The sequence below is a fragment of the Aegilops tauschii genome, chromosome 4 (genome assembly GCF_002575655.3).
Source record: "Aegilops tauschii subsp. strangulata cultivar AL8/78 chromosome 4, Aet v6.0, whole genome shotgun sequence".
NCBI classification, from domain to species: Eukaryota; Viridiplantae; Streptophyta; class Magnoliopsida; order Poales; family Poaceae; genus Aegilops; species Aegilops tauschii.
Window position 1 is genome coordinate 198,324,287 of NC_053038.3, and position 14,896 is coordinate 198,339,182.

General features: G+C 43.9%; 1 protein-coding gene across 1 annotated transcript; it reads right to left on the reverse strand.

Moving 5' to 3' along the window:
- Positions 1-604: 604 nt before the first annotated feature.
- LOC141021753 (uncharacterized) lies at positions 605-1,192 on the reverse strand. The gene has a single exon (XM_073497611.1). The coding sequence runs from the start codon at positions 1,190-1,192 to the stop codon at positions 605-607; it is 588 nt and encodes a 195-aa protein (XP_073353712.1).
- Between the last annotated feature and the right edge of the window lie 13,704 nt (positions 1,193-14,896).

Sequence of the window (14,896 nt, forward strand, 5' to 3'; positions counted from 1 at the left end):
GTTCTCTCGATCCTAGATGTGAGCCACACACGCCTCCATGTATCTTCGGCAACATCACTAGCCCATTCTCTCGACTGATACATTTCAGCTTCACATCGTTGGGCCTCTTTTTGTACAAAATGTTGTCCACAAACTGATACATACTTGATTGCCGAGCCACTTTCTTAGATTCCTCTGGATCGTCAGGAAGTTCTCCAGTTTGGAAGAATTGGACTATGTATTGTGCCCATGTCGGAGCCTGAGGCTCGACGACAAGGACTAAAGGCATTTCTTCAGTTGTGGGAGCACTTTCTTTAACGGCAAGAATTTGAATTTCTTCTTGAGAGCGTGGCTCACTAGTCAATGCGGGGTCTACCCCGGCAACCTTCTCGCCAGTGGCTCCAGGGAGCTCTGCCAGAAAATGTTTGCTGGTGTTGAGTTTCCTTCTTTTTCTGGCCAAGGCTGACGGAGAAACTGTTGGTTGGGTGAGGTGGACCACAAAAGTGTCTGGTTCCACAAGAAGCTTCTGTGCAGCGCACTTCGACAATTGATCAGTGATGCTATTTTCCGCACGGGGTATGTTCTCTGTTTGAAACCCGTCAAAGTGCTCCTCCAGCTTCCTCACCTATTCCACATAAGCTTCCATGAGTGGGCTCTGATAATCCTTGTTCACCTGCTTCACAACAAGTTGGGAGTCGCCGCTATGATTAACTTCTTGATTAGCAAATTCGACAGCAACTCGGAGCCCGGCAAGGAGCCCTTCATATTCTGGTATGTTGTTGGAGGCATCTTCCCTGGGGAAATGCATTTGGACAACGTACTTGAGGTGTTCTCCGGTGGGCGCAACGAGTAATACTCCCGCGCCAGCATCTTGGAGTGAGAAAGCACCGTCGAAGTACATGACCCATTCCTTAGGGGCCTCCTTGCCGGGGAGGGCAGTTTCCACAGTCTCTTCATCAGGCGCCAGCGTCCACTCCACTATGAATTCTGCCAGTGCTTTGCTTTGGATAGTTTCCGTTCTCTCAAATTTTAAGGCAAAACTTGATAGCTCTAGAGCCCACTCTACTATCCTGCTGGTGGCTTCAGGGTTCCTCAAGATTCGCTGTAGTGGGAGGCGAGTCACAATGGTGATCTCGTGGGCTTGAAAGTAATGGTGTAGCTTCCTCGAGGCCATGAGGAGGCCGAAGATCAAATTTTGGGCACCAGAGTGCATTGATCTCGCCCCCTGCAAGAGGTAGCTAACTAAGTAAACTGATCGCTACACCATCTTCTTTCTTGCCACCCCTTCCTGTTTGTAAGTGCTGATCTGTGATCCTCCGTCGCCGCAGGCAGGCTTTGTCGGGGACAAAGCTAGCTCAACAATGGGTGGTTCTACCGCAGTATAGCTTCTTTGCTGTCCACTTCCCTCTATGTTACCAATGCTGCAATGACCACTTGATTCATTGCCGCTAGATATAGCAGAAACGACTCTTGTGGCTGGGGTGCGACCAAGGTTGGGGCAGAAGAAAGGTAAGCTTTTAAATCCTGCAGCGTAGCCTCGGCCTCTGGAGTCCATTTTACTGGACCAGCCTTCTTCAAAATTTTGAAGAACGGCAAGGCGCGCTCAGCTGATTTAGAAATGAACCTACTCAGTGCGGCCACACAGCCAGTCAGGCGTCTCACATCCTTGACGGTCTTTGGGGCTTGGATCTGCTCTATTGTCTTGGTCTTGTCGGGGTTGGCTTCTATCCCTCGATGAGACACAAAGAACCCAAGAAGATTGCCGAACGGAACGCCAAACACACATTTCTCCAGATTGAGCTTCAAGTTGATCTTCCGCAAGTTTGCAAGGGTTTCTTCTAGATCCTCAATGAGTGAAGATTTGTCCTTGTTTTGACCATGATATCATCCATGTATGCTTCAATGTTTCTGTGCAGCTGTGGTTCGAAACCAATCTGCACGACCCTTGCGAATGTAGAACCAACACTTTTTAGCTCAAAGGGCATACACACAAAATAGTACGTGCCACAAGGGTGATGAAGGCGGTCTTTTCTTCGTCTTCCTTGGACATGAAGATCTGGTGATACCTAGAGTACGCATCCAGCAAGGACACTAAGTCACATCCAGAGGTGGGGTCAACAATCTGATCAATGCGCGGCAAGGGGAAGGGGTCCTTTGGACAAGATTTGTTCAAGTCAGGGAAGTCAATACAAAGTCTCCACTTCCCGTTAGCCTTGCGCACCACCACCAGATTTGCTAAGCAAGTTGGATGCAGTAAACCTCAGACCAAACCTGCTGCTTCTAGCTTCTTAATTTCCTCAGCAATGGACTATTGCCGCTCCAAGGCTTGCTTTCTGACTTTTTGCTTGACGGGGCAAGCGTGAGGACAGACAGCAAGGTGGTGCTCGATTACCTCCCTGGGAACACCGAGGATGTCAGACGGTTCCAGGCAAACACGCCAACATTAGCCCGCAGGAAGGCAACGAGCGCGCTTTCCTATTTGTCGTCAAGGGTGGCACTAATGGTGAAAGTACCATCAGTGCCATCCTACCTCGCCGGAACTTTCTTGGTTATAGGGGAAGTGGCCTTGTATCTTTTGCCAGTAGAACTCTCTGGCAAGTCGCTGCTGGGCGCATCACACTCCGAAGAGATGCACTTCCTGTAGTCCTTATCGGAGTCCCTGCCGGTTTCCTTGACTTCCTTCTCCTTCTTGGTGGGAGCTGGGGCCCCGATGGCCTCTGCTGCGACCGCATCTCTATACATCTTATCCAAACAAATGACTGCATCTCTCTTATCTGACGAGATGGTAATCACTCCCTGATACGTCTCCATCGTATCTACTTTTCCAAACACTTTTGCCCTTCTTTTGGACTCTAATTTGCGTGATTTGAATGGAACTAACCCGGACTGACGTTGTTTTCATTAGAATTGCCTTGGTGTTATTTTTGTGCAGAAATAAAAGTTCTCGGAATGACCTGAAAATTTACGGAGAATATTTTTGGAATAAATAAAAAATATTGGTGAAAGAATCAACCAGAGGGGACCCACCTGCTGTCCACAAGGGTGGAGGGCGCGCCCTACCCCCTAGGCGCGGCCCCCTACCTTGTGGGTCCCCTGGACCTCCACCGACATCAACTCCAACTATATATTCAAGTTCGGGGAGAAAAAAATCAAAGAGAAGGATTCCTCGTGTTTTACAATATGGAGCCGCCGCTACCTCATGTTCTTCATCGGGAGGGCAGATCTGGAGTCCGTTCGGGGCTCCGGAGAGGGGAATCCGTCGCCATCATCATCACCAACCTTCCTCCATCACCAATTTCGTGATGCTCACCACCGTGCGTGAGTAATTCCATCATAGGCTTGCTGGACAGTGATGGGTTGGATGAGATTTATCATGTAATCGAGTTAGTTTTGTTAGGGTTTGATCCCTAGTATCCACTATGTTCTGAGATTGATGTTGGTATGACTTTGCTATGCTTAATGCTTGTCACTAGGGCCTGAGTGCCATGATTTCAGATCTGAACCTATTGTGTTTTCAAGAATATATTTGTGTTCTTGATCCTATCTTGGAAGTTGTAGACACCTATTACGAGTTATGATCCGCATAACCCTAGGTGACAATAATTGGGATTCTTTCCAGTGATTACCGTAGTTTGAGGAGTTCATGTATTCACTAAGTGCTAATGCTTTGGTCCGGTTCTCTATTAAAAGGAGTCCTTAATATCCCTTAGTTTCCATTAGGACCCCGCTGCCATGCGAGGGTAGGACAAAAGATGTCATGCAAATTCTTTTCCATAAGCACATATGACTATATTTGGAATACATGCCTACATTATATTGATGAATTGAAGCTAGTTATGTGTCACCCTAGGTTGTAACTGTTGCATGATGAATGCCATCCGACATAACTATCGCCTACGAGCTTTTCACATATTGATCTTTGCTACGTTACTTTGTCGTTGCCACTGTTACAATTGCTACAAAACTGCTACTCTTACTTTTGCCACCGTTACCGTTACTTTCATACTACTTTGCTACTAAATACTTTGTTGTAGATATTAAGTCTTTCAGGCGTGGTTGAATTGACAACTCGGCTGCTAATACTTGAGAATATTCTTTGGCTCCCCTTGTGTATATAGAATCAATAAATGTGGGTTGAATACTCTACCCTCAAAAATTCTTGCGATCCCCTATACTTGTGGGTTGTCAAGACCTTTTCCTAGCACCGCTGTTGGGAAGCATAGCTCTATTCTCTGAGTCACTTGGGATTTATATCTGTTAATCACTATGAGGAATTTGAAAGATACTAGAAGCAAGATTTTTCCCTCTACTGCGAGGGGAGGTAAGGAACTGCCATCTAGCTCTACACTTGATTCACCTTCTGTTTTGAGTAAGCTTGCGACACCTACACCTGCTATTGATCCTGATATGTTGCATGTTATTGAGGATGCTACTTCTACTATCAATGATGCTTATGATGCTACTACTTTGCTTGATAAAACTGTGCCACTAGGTGAATTACTTGATGAACATCTTGCTAGAGTTAGAACTATTGATTTTGCTGAAGATGATGATATTTCTGAAACTGATGAAATTACTGAAACTGAAAACTTTGAAATACCTGATAAGATTAGCTCTCCAAGATATGAACTTCCTGTTATGCCTGAGTGTTATGTTATGGATGGAGAGGTAGCTAGGGACTTTCTTGCTTGTAAGGATAGAGATGATCTTAATAAATTATTATGCAAGTGGAAAGAAAAATCTTTGAATACTAGAATGCAATATGATCCTAAGTTTGCTACTTCACCTATCTTTGTTACTGATAAGGATTATGAATTCTCTGTAGATCCTGAGTTAAAACTTTGGTTGAATCTGATCCTTCCCATGGTTATGAATCTGAAACTGTTGTGGCACATCTTACTAAATTGAATGATATAGCCACCCTATTTGCTCATGAGGAAAAAATTCGCTATTACTATATTCTTAAGTTGTTTCCTTTCTCATTAAAGGGTGATGCTCAGTTATGGTTTAATTCTCTTGCTCCTGGTTGTGTGTGTAGTCCCCAGGATATGGTTTACTACTTCTCTGAAAAATATTTCCCTGCTCATAAGAAACAAGCTACTTTAAAGGAAATATTTAACTTTGTGCAAATTGAAGAAGAGAATCTCTCACAAACTTGGGGGAGGCTTCTCCAATTACTTAATGCTTTGGCTGGTCATCCTCTCCAGAAAATTGAAATACTTGATATCTTTTATAATGGACTAACCGATGCTTCTAGGGACCACCTAGATAGTTGTGTTGGTTGTGTTTTCAGGGAACGAACTGTTGAGCAAGCTGAATTGCTATTGAAGAATATATTGAGTAATGATAATGATTGGACTCTTCATGCACCAACTCCTAAGCCAACTCCGAAGAAAAGAGGTATTCTATTTCTCAGTCCTGAAGATATGCAAGAGGCAAAGAAATCTATGAAAGAAAAGGGTATTAAAGCTGAAGATGTTAAGAATCTACCGCCTATTGAAGAAATACACGGTCTTGATAACCCGACACAGGTAGTAGAGGTAAACTCTCTCTATAGATTTGATGAAGGTGATATTCCTCATAATAAGTCTGCTAGTCAATGCTTGGATGAGTATGATAATTTTATTGTTAAACAAGAAATTTCAATCCTTATGTTAGTAGACAATTGAAACATAATGCTTACATGCTCGACTGCTTGGGTGGTTATATGAGTAGAACTGTTAGTGATCTTAAGATTATTAGTAAGCATGCTTCCATGGTGAAAACTCAAGTTGAACAAGTACTTAAGGCACAAGATGATTTGCTCAACGAGTTGAATAGTAAGAATAATGATAATGTTGTTAGGGTTATGAGTAGAGGTGGTAAAATGGCCCAGGAACCTTTGTATCCTGAGGGCCATCCTAAGAGAATTGAGCAAGATTCTCAGAGAATTAATACTGATGCACGTAGTCCTCCTAGTGATAAAAAGAAAAGGAAATTGATAGGACTTTGCATGCTTCTAGTGAACCTGTTATAGACACACCTGAGAATCCCAAATATATTTATATTTCTGATGCTGAGACACAATCTGGTGATGAACATGAACCTAGTGCTAATGTTAATGATGATGTTCATGTTGATGCTCAACCTAGTAATGATAATGATGTGGAGGTAGAACCTGCTGCTGTCTTGATAACCCATAATCTAAGAATCAACATTATGATAAGAGAGACTTCATTGCTAGGAAACATGGTAAAGAAAGAGAACCATGGGTTCAAAAACCCATGCCCTTTCCTCCTGAACCATCCAAGAAAAAGGATGATGAGGATTTTGAGTGCTTTGTTGAAATGCTTAGACCTATCTTTTTGCGTATGGATTTGACTGATATTCTCAAAATGTCTCCTTATGCTAAGTATGAAGACATTCTTACAAATAAAAGAAAGATACCGGAAGCTGAAATTTCCACCATGCTTGCTAATTATAATTTTAAGGGTGGAATACCAAAGAAACTAGGAGACCCAGGAGTACCAACTATACCATGCTCCATTAAAAGAAACTATGTTAAAACTGCTTTATGTGATCTTGGAGCCGGTGTTAGTGTTATGCCTTTCTCTTTATATCGTAGACTTGAATTGAATAAGTTGACACCTACTGAAATCTCTTTACAAATGGCTGATAAATCAACTGTTGTACCCTTCGGTATTTGTGAGGATGTGCCTGTTGTGGTTGCAAACGTTACTATCTTAACGAACTTTGTTATTCTTGATATTCCCGAGGACGTCAGTATGTCGATCATCCTTGGTAGACCCTTTTTGAATACTGCAGGGGCTGTTATTGATTGCAACATGGGCAACATCACTTTTCATGTTAATGGTAATGAGCATACAGTACACTTTCCGAAGGAACAACCTCAAGTGAATAGCATTAATTCTATTGGGAAATTTTCAACTATTGTCGTTGGAGGTTTTGAATTCCCTCTTCCTACTATCAAAAAGAAATATGATATTCTTATTGTTGGGGACATGCATATCCCCGTTGAGGTAACCTAGTGTTATTCGGAAGTTCTCCGGTTTCATGTCATTCAGAAGAAGTTTGTTAATAAGACTCGATCAAACTTGTTAATGGATTCCTTTTGATGAGCATGAGATGGATGAATTTAGAAAGCATAACTTTCTGTACCTACTTTTTACTTTCTGTTATTTAGAATAAATAAAGAAAAAATAGTATTATTTGTCTGTTTTCTGAATTATCCATGCAATAAAAAATGTCCCAAAATAAAAGTTCTCCAAATGCCCTGAAAATTTAGTATGATTCTTTATAGAATATTTAAGATATTTTGGCATTGAGAACACACCAGGGGGCTGCACCAGTGGGCCACAAGGGTGGAGGGCGCGCCCCTGTCTTGTGGGTCTCACATGGGTCCCCCTCACTTATTCCAGCAACCATCCACTTCATCTTCCCATAGAAAAAATCATCCCGTTGCTCAAACCCGTGTTCTTGCTCATCTTGCTGCCATTTTCGATCTCTTTGTGCAAAGCTCCATTTGCAAAACTGCTTTGGGGTATTGTTCTTCGGTATGTGACTCCTCCAATGGTCCAATTAGTTTTTGTTCTAGTGCTTTATATATTGCAAATTTTTGCTACTGTGGTGACCTTGTCCTTGAGCTTGCATGTCAAATTTATATGGTCCAAAGTAGTTTTGATGCATGATATAGCCTCTAGACACTTTTAGGAGTAGTTGTTATCAATCTTGTTGAGTTTGGTTTACTTTTATTTTGAGTCACTAAAATTTTTAGAAATTTTTCAGAGGAAGAAACATGTTTAGGAGAATATAACAAGGTGGTTCCTCGAGCAGGAAAGCCCCAAGGCTCGCGATACGTGAGCCGGATCTTGAACCACCAAGGTAAGCTCTAGTACGGCCTTGCGAATGGCCATTGGATCAATTCATGATTCATGAAGGTTTCAAGGAGGAATTTGATGTGTACGTACAAAATGCTGACCTCGAGGACTTCGTGTCAGATAAGTGCCGGCAGTACTATCACCTCACCGATTCCTTTGTGCGGAGGTTTGAATTTACATTTAAGTGCAATACTCATTTTGTTCTGTTTGATCTGTATGATAAAACATATACCATGGACCTAGAAGATTTTATTAAAGCATGCAAAATTCCACAGTGGGGCATCCTTAGTGAACCTCATAAGACTGAGTGTAATGATTTTCTTGCTAGCATCACTGTGGGAGAAACTAGAAATATCACACAAGCTACCATAGGGAGCATTCACTTCCTGCCATACATTATTTTGCTCTCTTTATAGGTAGATGCATTAACGGTAAGCATGAGCATAGCCACCTTTGCGCACTAGATCTTAGTGTCCTCAAGTGTGCGGTAATGGGTGATAGACGATATAACTTAGGGGCTATTATTGCGAGAAGGTTACATCTTAATGCTAAAGATGGAGACCTCTTTGGTGGGATTTATGCCACCCGTTTAGCTAATTATCTTGGGATACCCATAAGGGGGAATGACATTGAGTTACCACCTGCTTTCCTTGATTATAATGCTTTGGTACGCTACCAGTTTCTTGTGAGGAACGAACAGTCCCTCCTGTATCGACCAATCTTTGACCGGCAACGTGCTGTCCATATTACCCTTCCTGCTCATGCCTTCTTTAACTTTCAGGTAAAAGGGAGATATTTTATAACTAGAGAGAGGGAAAACGAGTATGAGAGCGAGGTGGAGGCTGCTCGCCTCCATACTGCAGCCCTTCAGGCAGTAGCTGTAGCAGCCCAGTACAACCCCGACTACAACTTTGGATATCCGCCAGGCCAGCCGTGGCCATAGACCAACTCAGGCTTGGCCTAAGTTTGGGGGAGTACGTATTTCTCACCGACATTACATTCATGTTCACACACTCATTCCAGTTGTCGGTGTTCATACTTTTTCATTGTATTATCCATGCTAGTTTATTTCTTTTTCTCGCTTTCTTCTTGTGTGCTTGAAAAAACTTCGAGAAAATCCAAAAAACATTAGTTGTAGCTTCTTTTTATTTTTCCTTTCCTTATTTATTTAGTAGTCTATTAAAAGAAAACCCAAAAAGATTTCTCGTTCTTCTTTTGCTTGTTGGGAGCTTTCCCGTGTAAATAGTTTTTCTCGTTCTTGTTTTACTTGCTTCAGAAAAACAAAAACTCAAAAAAATATTTCAGTATGTTTCTTTGAAATTCTTTTTCCTTTCTTTGGGTCGAGAGGAGAAGACCACGATGAAAATGTTGAGCGGCTCTCATATATATTATTATTGATCTAACAAAGAGCCCATATTACCCTGTCTTCTCCTTTGAATAAATGTTTGCAGATTCCAGCTTAGTTATCCACACCATTCGGTCGTGCAAGTGAAAGGCAATAATGACGATGTTTGATGAGATGATTGAGATGAGGAAAAGCTGGTATGAACTCGACCTATTTTGTTTTTGTAAATATGATGAGTTCATCATTCTTGATTCAGCCCATTATGAATGAAACATGTTTGGAATGAAAATTAGATATTATAGTTACTCATGCCATGCTTAATTAGCTAGGAGTTTATAATGGTTTACCTTGCGTGCCGACATGTTTTTAAAATGGTTGTGATGTAGTATGATAGGATGGTATCATCCTTTGAATGATTCGAGTGGCTTGACTTAGCACATGTCCACGCATGTAGTTGAAACAAAATCAACGTAGCCTCCACGATATTTATGTTCATGGTGATTTATATCCTACTCATGCTTGCACTTAATGTTGATTAATCTCAATGCATGTTTATGACTGTTGTCACTCTCTAGCTGGTCGCTCCCCAATCTTTTGCTAGCCTTCACTTGTACTAAGCGAGAATACTGCTTGTGCATGCACTTCCATAAACCCAAAGTTGTCCCATATGAGTCCACCATATATACCTATTTGCGCTATTTACCTGCCATTCCAAGTAAATTTGCATGTGCCAAACTCTAAACCTTCAAATAATAATCTGTTTTGTATGCCTAAATCGCTCATGTAGCGACTGGGGGCTATCAGTATCTTCCATGCTAGGTGGGTTATTCTCACGATGAGTGTTGATTCACTTGTTATTCACGAGAAAGTGGCTGGTATTCGGGATGCCAAGTTTCATGCTCAAATCAAATAAAAATATAATTTCAAACAAAACTCCCCTAGGACTGTTGTTTGTATGGACGGTACCCGTTGACCATCCATGGAGTGTGCTCGTTGGTGGAACGGGAGTAAAAAAATTACCATTTTGTTTGGGAACCGCCTATAATGTATCTAGCATGGAACATACCGAGATCACTTGGTTGTTATGTTGACAATGAAAGCATACCGCTCAAAATTATATTCATCTCTATTTTAAAGCTCGAGCTCTGGCACCTCTGCAAATCCCTTCTTCCCTCTACGAAGGGCCTATCTATTTAGTTTTATTGCTTAGTCATCATCCTGTTATAAAAAGCACCAGTTAGGGAGCACCACTATCATTTTGTATGTGTTGTTATTAATTGATATTGAGTATGACTGTGACTGGATCTCTTTTGCCATGAATTAGAATGTCTAGTCAGTCCTTGATATTCACGGGTGCTCTGCATTTATATTTTGCAGTCTCAGAAAGGGCTAGCGAGATACCATTTTGTTGTATCATATCATGATTGTTTTGAAATAGTGTTGTCATCCGAGATTTATTATTATTACTCGCTAGTTGATTGTGCCATTGATATGAGTAAATGTGAGACCTAAAAGTTACTGTGAATATGGTTAGTTCATAATCTTTGCTGAAAACCTGAATGTTGGTTATACATATTTGCAACAACAAGATCAAACAGAGTTTGTAAAAGTTTTTCTTTATCACTTTAAGTTTGTCAACTGAATTGCTTGAGGACAAGCAATGGGTTAAGCTTGGGGGAGTTGATACGTCTCCATCGTATCTACTTTTCCAAACTCTTTTGCCCTTGTTTTGGACTCTAATTTGCATGATTTGAATGGAACTAACCCGGACTAACGATTTTTTTAGCAGAATTGCCTTGGTGTTATTTTTGTGCAGAAATAAAAGTTCTCGGAATGACCTGAAAATTTACGGAGAATATTTTTGGAATAAATAAAAAATATTGGTGAAAGAATCAACCAGAGGGGACCCACCTGCTGTCCACAAGGGTGGAGGGCGCGCCCCCTACCTTGTGGGTCCCCTGGACCTCCACTGAGCTCAACTCCAACTCTATATATTCACGTTCGGGGAGAAAAAAAATCAGAGAGAAGGATTCATCGCGTTTTACGATACGGAGCCGCCGCCACCACCTGTTCTTCATCGGGGGGGGGGCAGATCTGGAGTCTGTTCGGGGCTCCAGAGACGGGAATCCGTTGCCATCATCATCACCAACCTTCCTCCATCACCAATTTCATGATGCTCACCGCCGTGCGTGAGTAATTCCATCGTAGGCTTGCTGGACGGTGATGGGTTGGATGATATTTATCATGTAACCGAGTTAGTTTTGTTAGGGTTTGATCCCTAGTATCCACAATGTTCTGAGATTGATGTTGCAATGACTTTGCTATGCTTAATGCTTGTAACTAGGGCCCGAGTGCCATGATTTTAGATCTGAACCTATTATATTTTCATGAATATATTTGTGTTCTTGATCCTATCTTGCAAGTTGTAGACGCCTATTATGAGTTATGATCCGCATACCCCAAGGTGACAATAATTGGGATTCTTTCCCGTGATTACCGTAGTTTGAGGAGTTCATGTATTCACTAGATGCTAATGCTTTGGTCCGGTTCTCTATTAAAAGGAGGCCTTAATATCCCTTAGTCCCCATTAGGACCCCGTTGCCACGGGAGGGTAGGAGAAAAGATGTCATGCAAGTTCTTTTCCATAAGCACGTATGACTACATTCGGAATACATGCCTACATTAAATTGATGAATTGGAGCTAGTTCTGTGTCACCCTAGGTTATAACTATTGCATGATGAATGCCATCCGACATAATGATCCATCATTGATCCATTGCCTACGAGCTTTTCACATATTGATCTTTGCTATGTTACTTTGCCGTTGCCACTGTTACAATTGCTACAAAACTGCTACTATTACTTTTGCCACCGTTACCATTACTTCCATACTACTTTGCTACTAAATACTTTGCTGCAGATATTAAGTCTTCCAGGTGTGGTTGAATTGGCAACTCAGCTGCTAATACTTGAAAATATTCTTTGGCTCCCCTTGTGTCGAATCAATAAATTTGGGTTGAATACTCTACCCACGAAAACTGTTGCGGTCCCCTATACTTGTGGGTTATCGCCCCCATAGGACCACGCATCTTCAAAGTGTTGTAGATGTAGTGGGAGGCCGCCATGAACTTGGCCAGAGCCTGTCGGCCAAGAATCCCGTTGAATGGCAGGGGAAGTTCAACAACATCGAACACAATCTTCTCGTTCCTGAAGTTTATTTCCCCACCAAATGTTACCGGCAAGGTAATCTTTCCCTTCGGCTGGCTCCTTCCTTGGTTGATTCCTTGGAAAGTGTCAGTCTTCTTCAAGTCTTCATCTGGAATCTAGAGTTTCTTCAGCACGCCAGGAGAAATCAAATTCAAGCCTACTCCGCCGTCAACCAACATCTTGGTGACCTTGAGGTTGCGGATTGTTGGTGACACCAAGCACGGCAAACATCCTACCATAGTAGTGTGGTCTGGATGATCCTCGATGTCAAAGATAATGGGCATGTGGGACCACTTGAGTGGTTCTCGAGCGCTTGCTACTGGTTCTGCGGCATTAACCTCCCACACCCACTGATTGAGCCGGCGGTGAGAGGAGTGCAAAGATGCACCTCCGTCAATGCACATTGCCTCGGTAGCTTTACGGAACTCCAGTTCACTAGTTTCGTCATCTTCTTCTTCATTGTCATCTTCGTTTTCTTTCCTCTCACGGCCTCTGGCGGTTTCTCTTTCTGCTGATCAGACTTGCCGCGGTGCCCATTACGACCACCACGGCCCTTCCCGCCAGTACCATTCTGATTTCACTCCTTATCGCGCCTTTCATACTCAGCTTTCTGCTTCTTAACCAACTGCTCGACTTGCTAGCAATCTTGGAGATCATGACCCTTGGTCTGATGGATCTTGAAGTACGGCCCGTCAGACTTGCCGGTTTTCTCAGCTGCCGCCGCCGCCCGACAATCAATGCATGTAGTAGCTTCCTTGTCGGACGTCTCAGTTTTTGCTTTCTTGCTGGCGCTAAGGTCACTGACACTCTCAACGGCCATCAATGCCTTTTCCTTTTCCTTCTTTATGGGCTTCTTGTTCTTCTTCCTGGGGGTGGCAAGGTCGTCGTCATCCTCCGAATCGACTTCGACACCAACCTCTTCCCCTAGAAGTCTTCTCCCTTCTTCAGCACGAGCACACTTATCCACCAGTGTGTAGAGCACGCTGACGGTCTTGGGCAACCAGACATTCAACTTGTCCTACATTCTGTGATTGCGCACATTCGTATGATATGCGGCAATCACAGCTGACGGATGTATCTTTAGGATGTTGCGGTGTACTCGGGTGACCCTCTGCAAGTATTTCCGCAAACTCTCTCCTTCCTTCTACGAAAGGGTTTGCAGGTCACTAGGTCATCCTGGTTCTTGGTACCCACCTACACTACAAAAAAAGACACATCCGTGACATTTTGGGCCGAACGAATTTTTTTTCTGTCATACATATGACACTTCTATGACGATAATTGTGACAAAACCCGGTATCATCATAGATGTGGTGGGCTCCTACTTCTATGACAAAAAATCATGACAGAAAATGGGCTTTTCATCCTGGGCGGGCCGGAGACGCAGCTGCATGAGATTCTTTGGGCCGTCCATGACGGAAAAAACCGTGGTAGAAGCGAGGGCGAGGAAAATTTCGGGGAGTTCCCGGTTACGGTGGGAGGTCGGGGGCCGAGCGATGTGCGTTTCTCTCGTACACGTACGCGCGTGTGTGCGAGGCGTTGGCTCTAACTGAACCCGAGTGAGGCATTGGGCTCTAACTGAACCCGAGCGATTGCACTGCAGGCTACGCGTTACTGAACCCGAGCGATCGATCGATGGCTGTTAACTGAACCCGATCGAGCGATTCCTTCGCTACTGCTGCTAACTGAAGCCGATCGATGCTGCCTCTGGGATGAACAGTGACGTTGTGGGGGGGTTTGGATGAACAGTGAGCGGTGGCGTTGCCTCTGGATGAACAGGACCCCGTGGTGTGGTGGAGGGCTGGATGAACAGTAGACGGTGGAGGGGTAGTTGAACAGGACCCCGTGGTGTGGAGGGCTGGATGAACAGTAGACGGTGGAGGGGTGCCCGTGGAGGGGTGGTTGAACAGGACCCCGTGGTGTGGAGGGCTGGATGAACAGTAGACGGTGGAGGGGTGGTTGAACAGTAGCCGGTGGAGTAACGCGCGGTGGAGCCTGGATGAACAAGAGCCCGTGGAGGCTGGGGGAGGTCGACGGTAGCCCGTGGAGGCTGGAGGAGGTCAACGGCGGAGATGAACAGTATCCCGTGGAGTCCCGTTTTGCGGTACGCCACACCCCTCCCGATGAACAGGACCCCCGTTTCGACCGTAGGAGGTCCGTTTCGTCCGTTTTGCGGTACGCCACACCCCTCCCGATCAACAAGACCCCCGTTTCGACCGTAGGAGGTCTGTTTCCTCCGTTTTGCGGTACGCCACACCCCTCCCGATCAACAGGACCCCCGTTTCGACCGTAGGAGGTCCGTTTCCTCTGTTCTGCGGTACGCCAGGCCTCGTTTCCATCTCCTGTTCTGTCCAAGCCCTCCCGATGAACACGACCACGCATTCCGTTCCGACCAAGCCGGTTGGCTCCCACTCGTTCCGTTGCCTCCCGATGAACACGACGCATTCCGTTGCCTCCCCATGAACACGACGCATTCCGTTGCCTCCCC

Bases quoted from the DNA above. Each gene is read 5' to 3' on its own strand.
- LOC141021753 (XM_073497611.1), bottom strand. From the start codon at position 1,192: ATGCACTCTGGTGCCCAAAATTTGATCTTCGGCCTCCTCATGGCCTCG.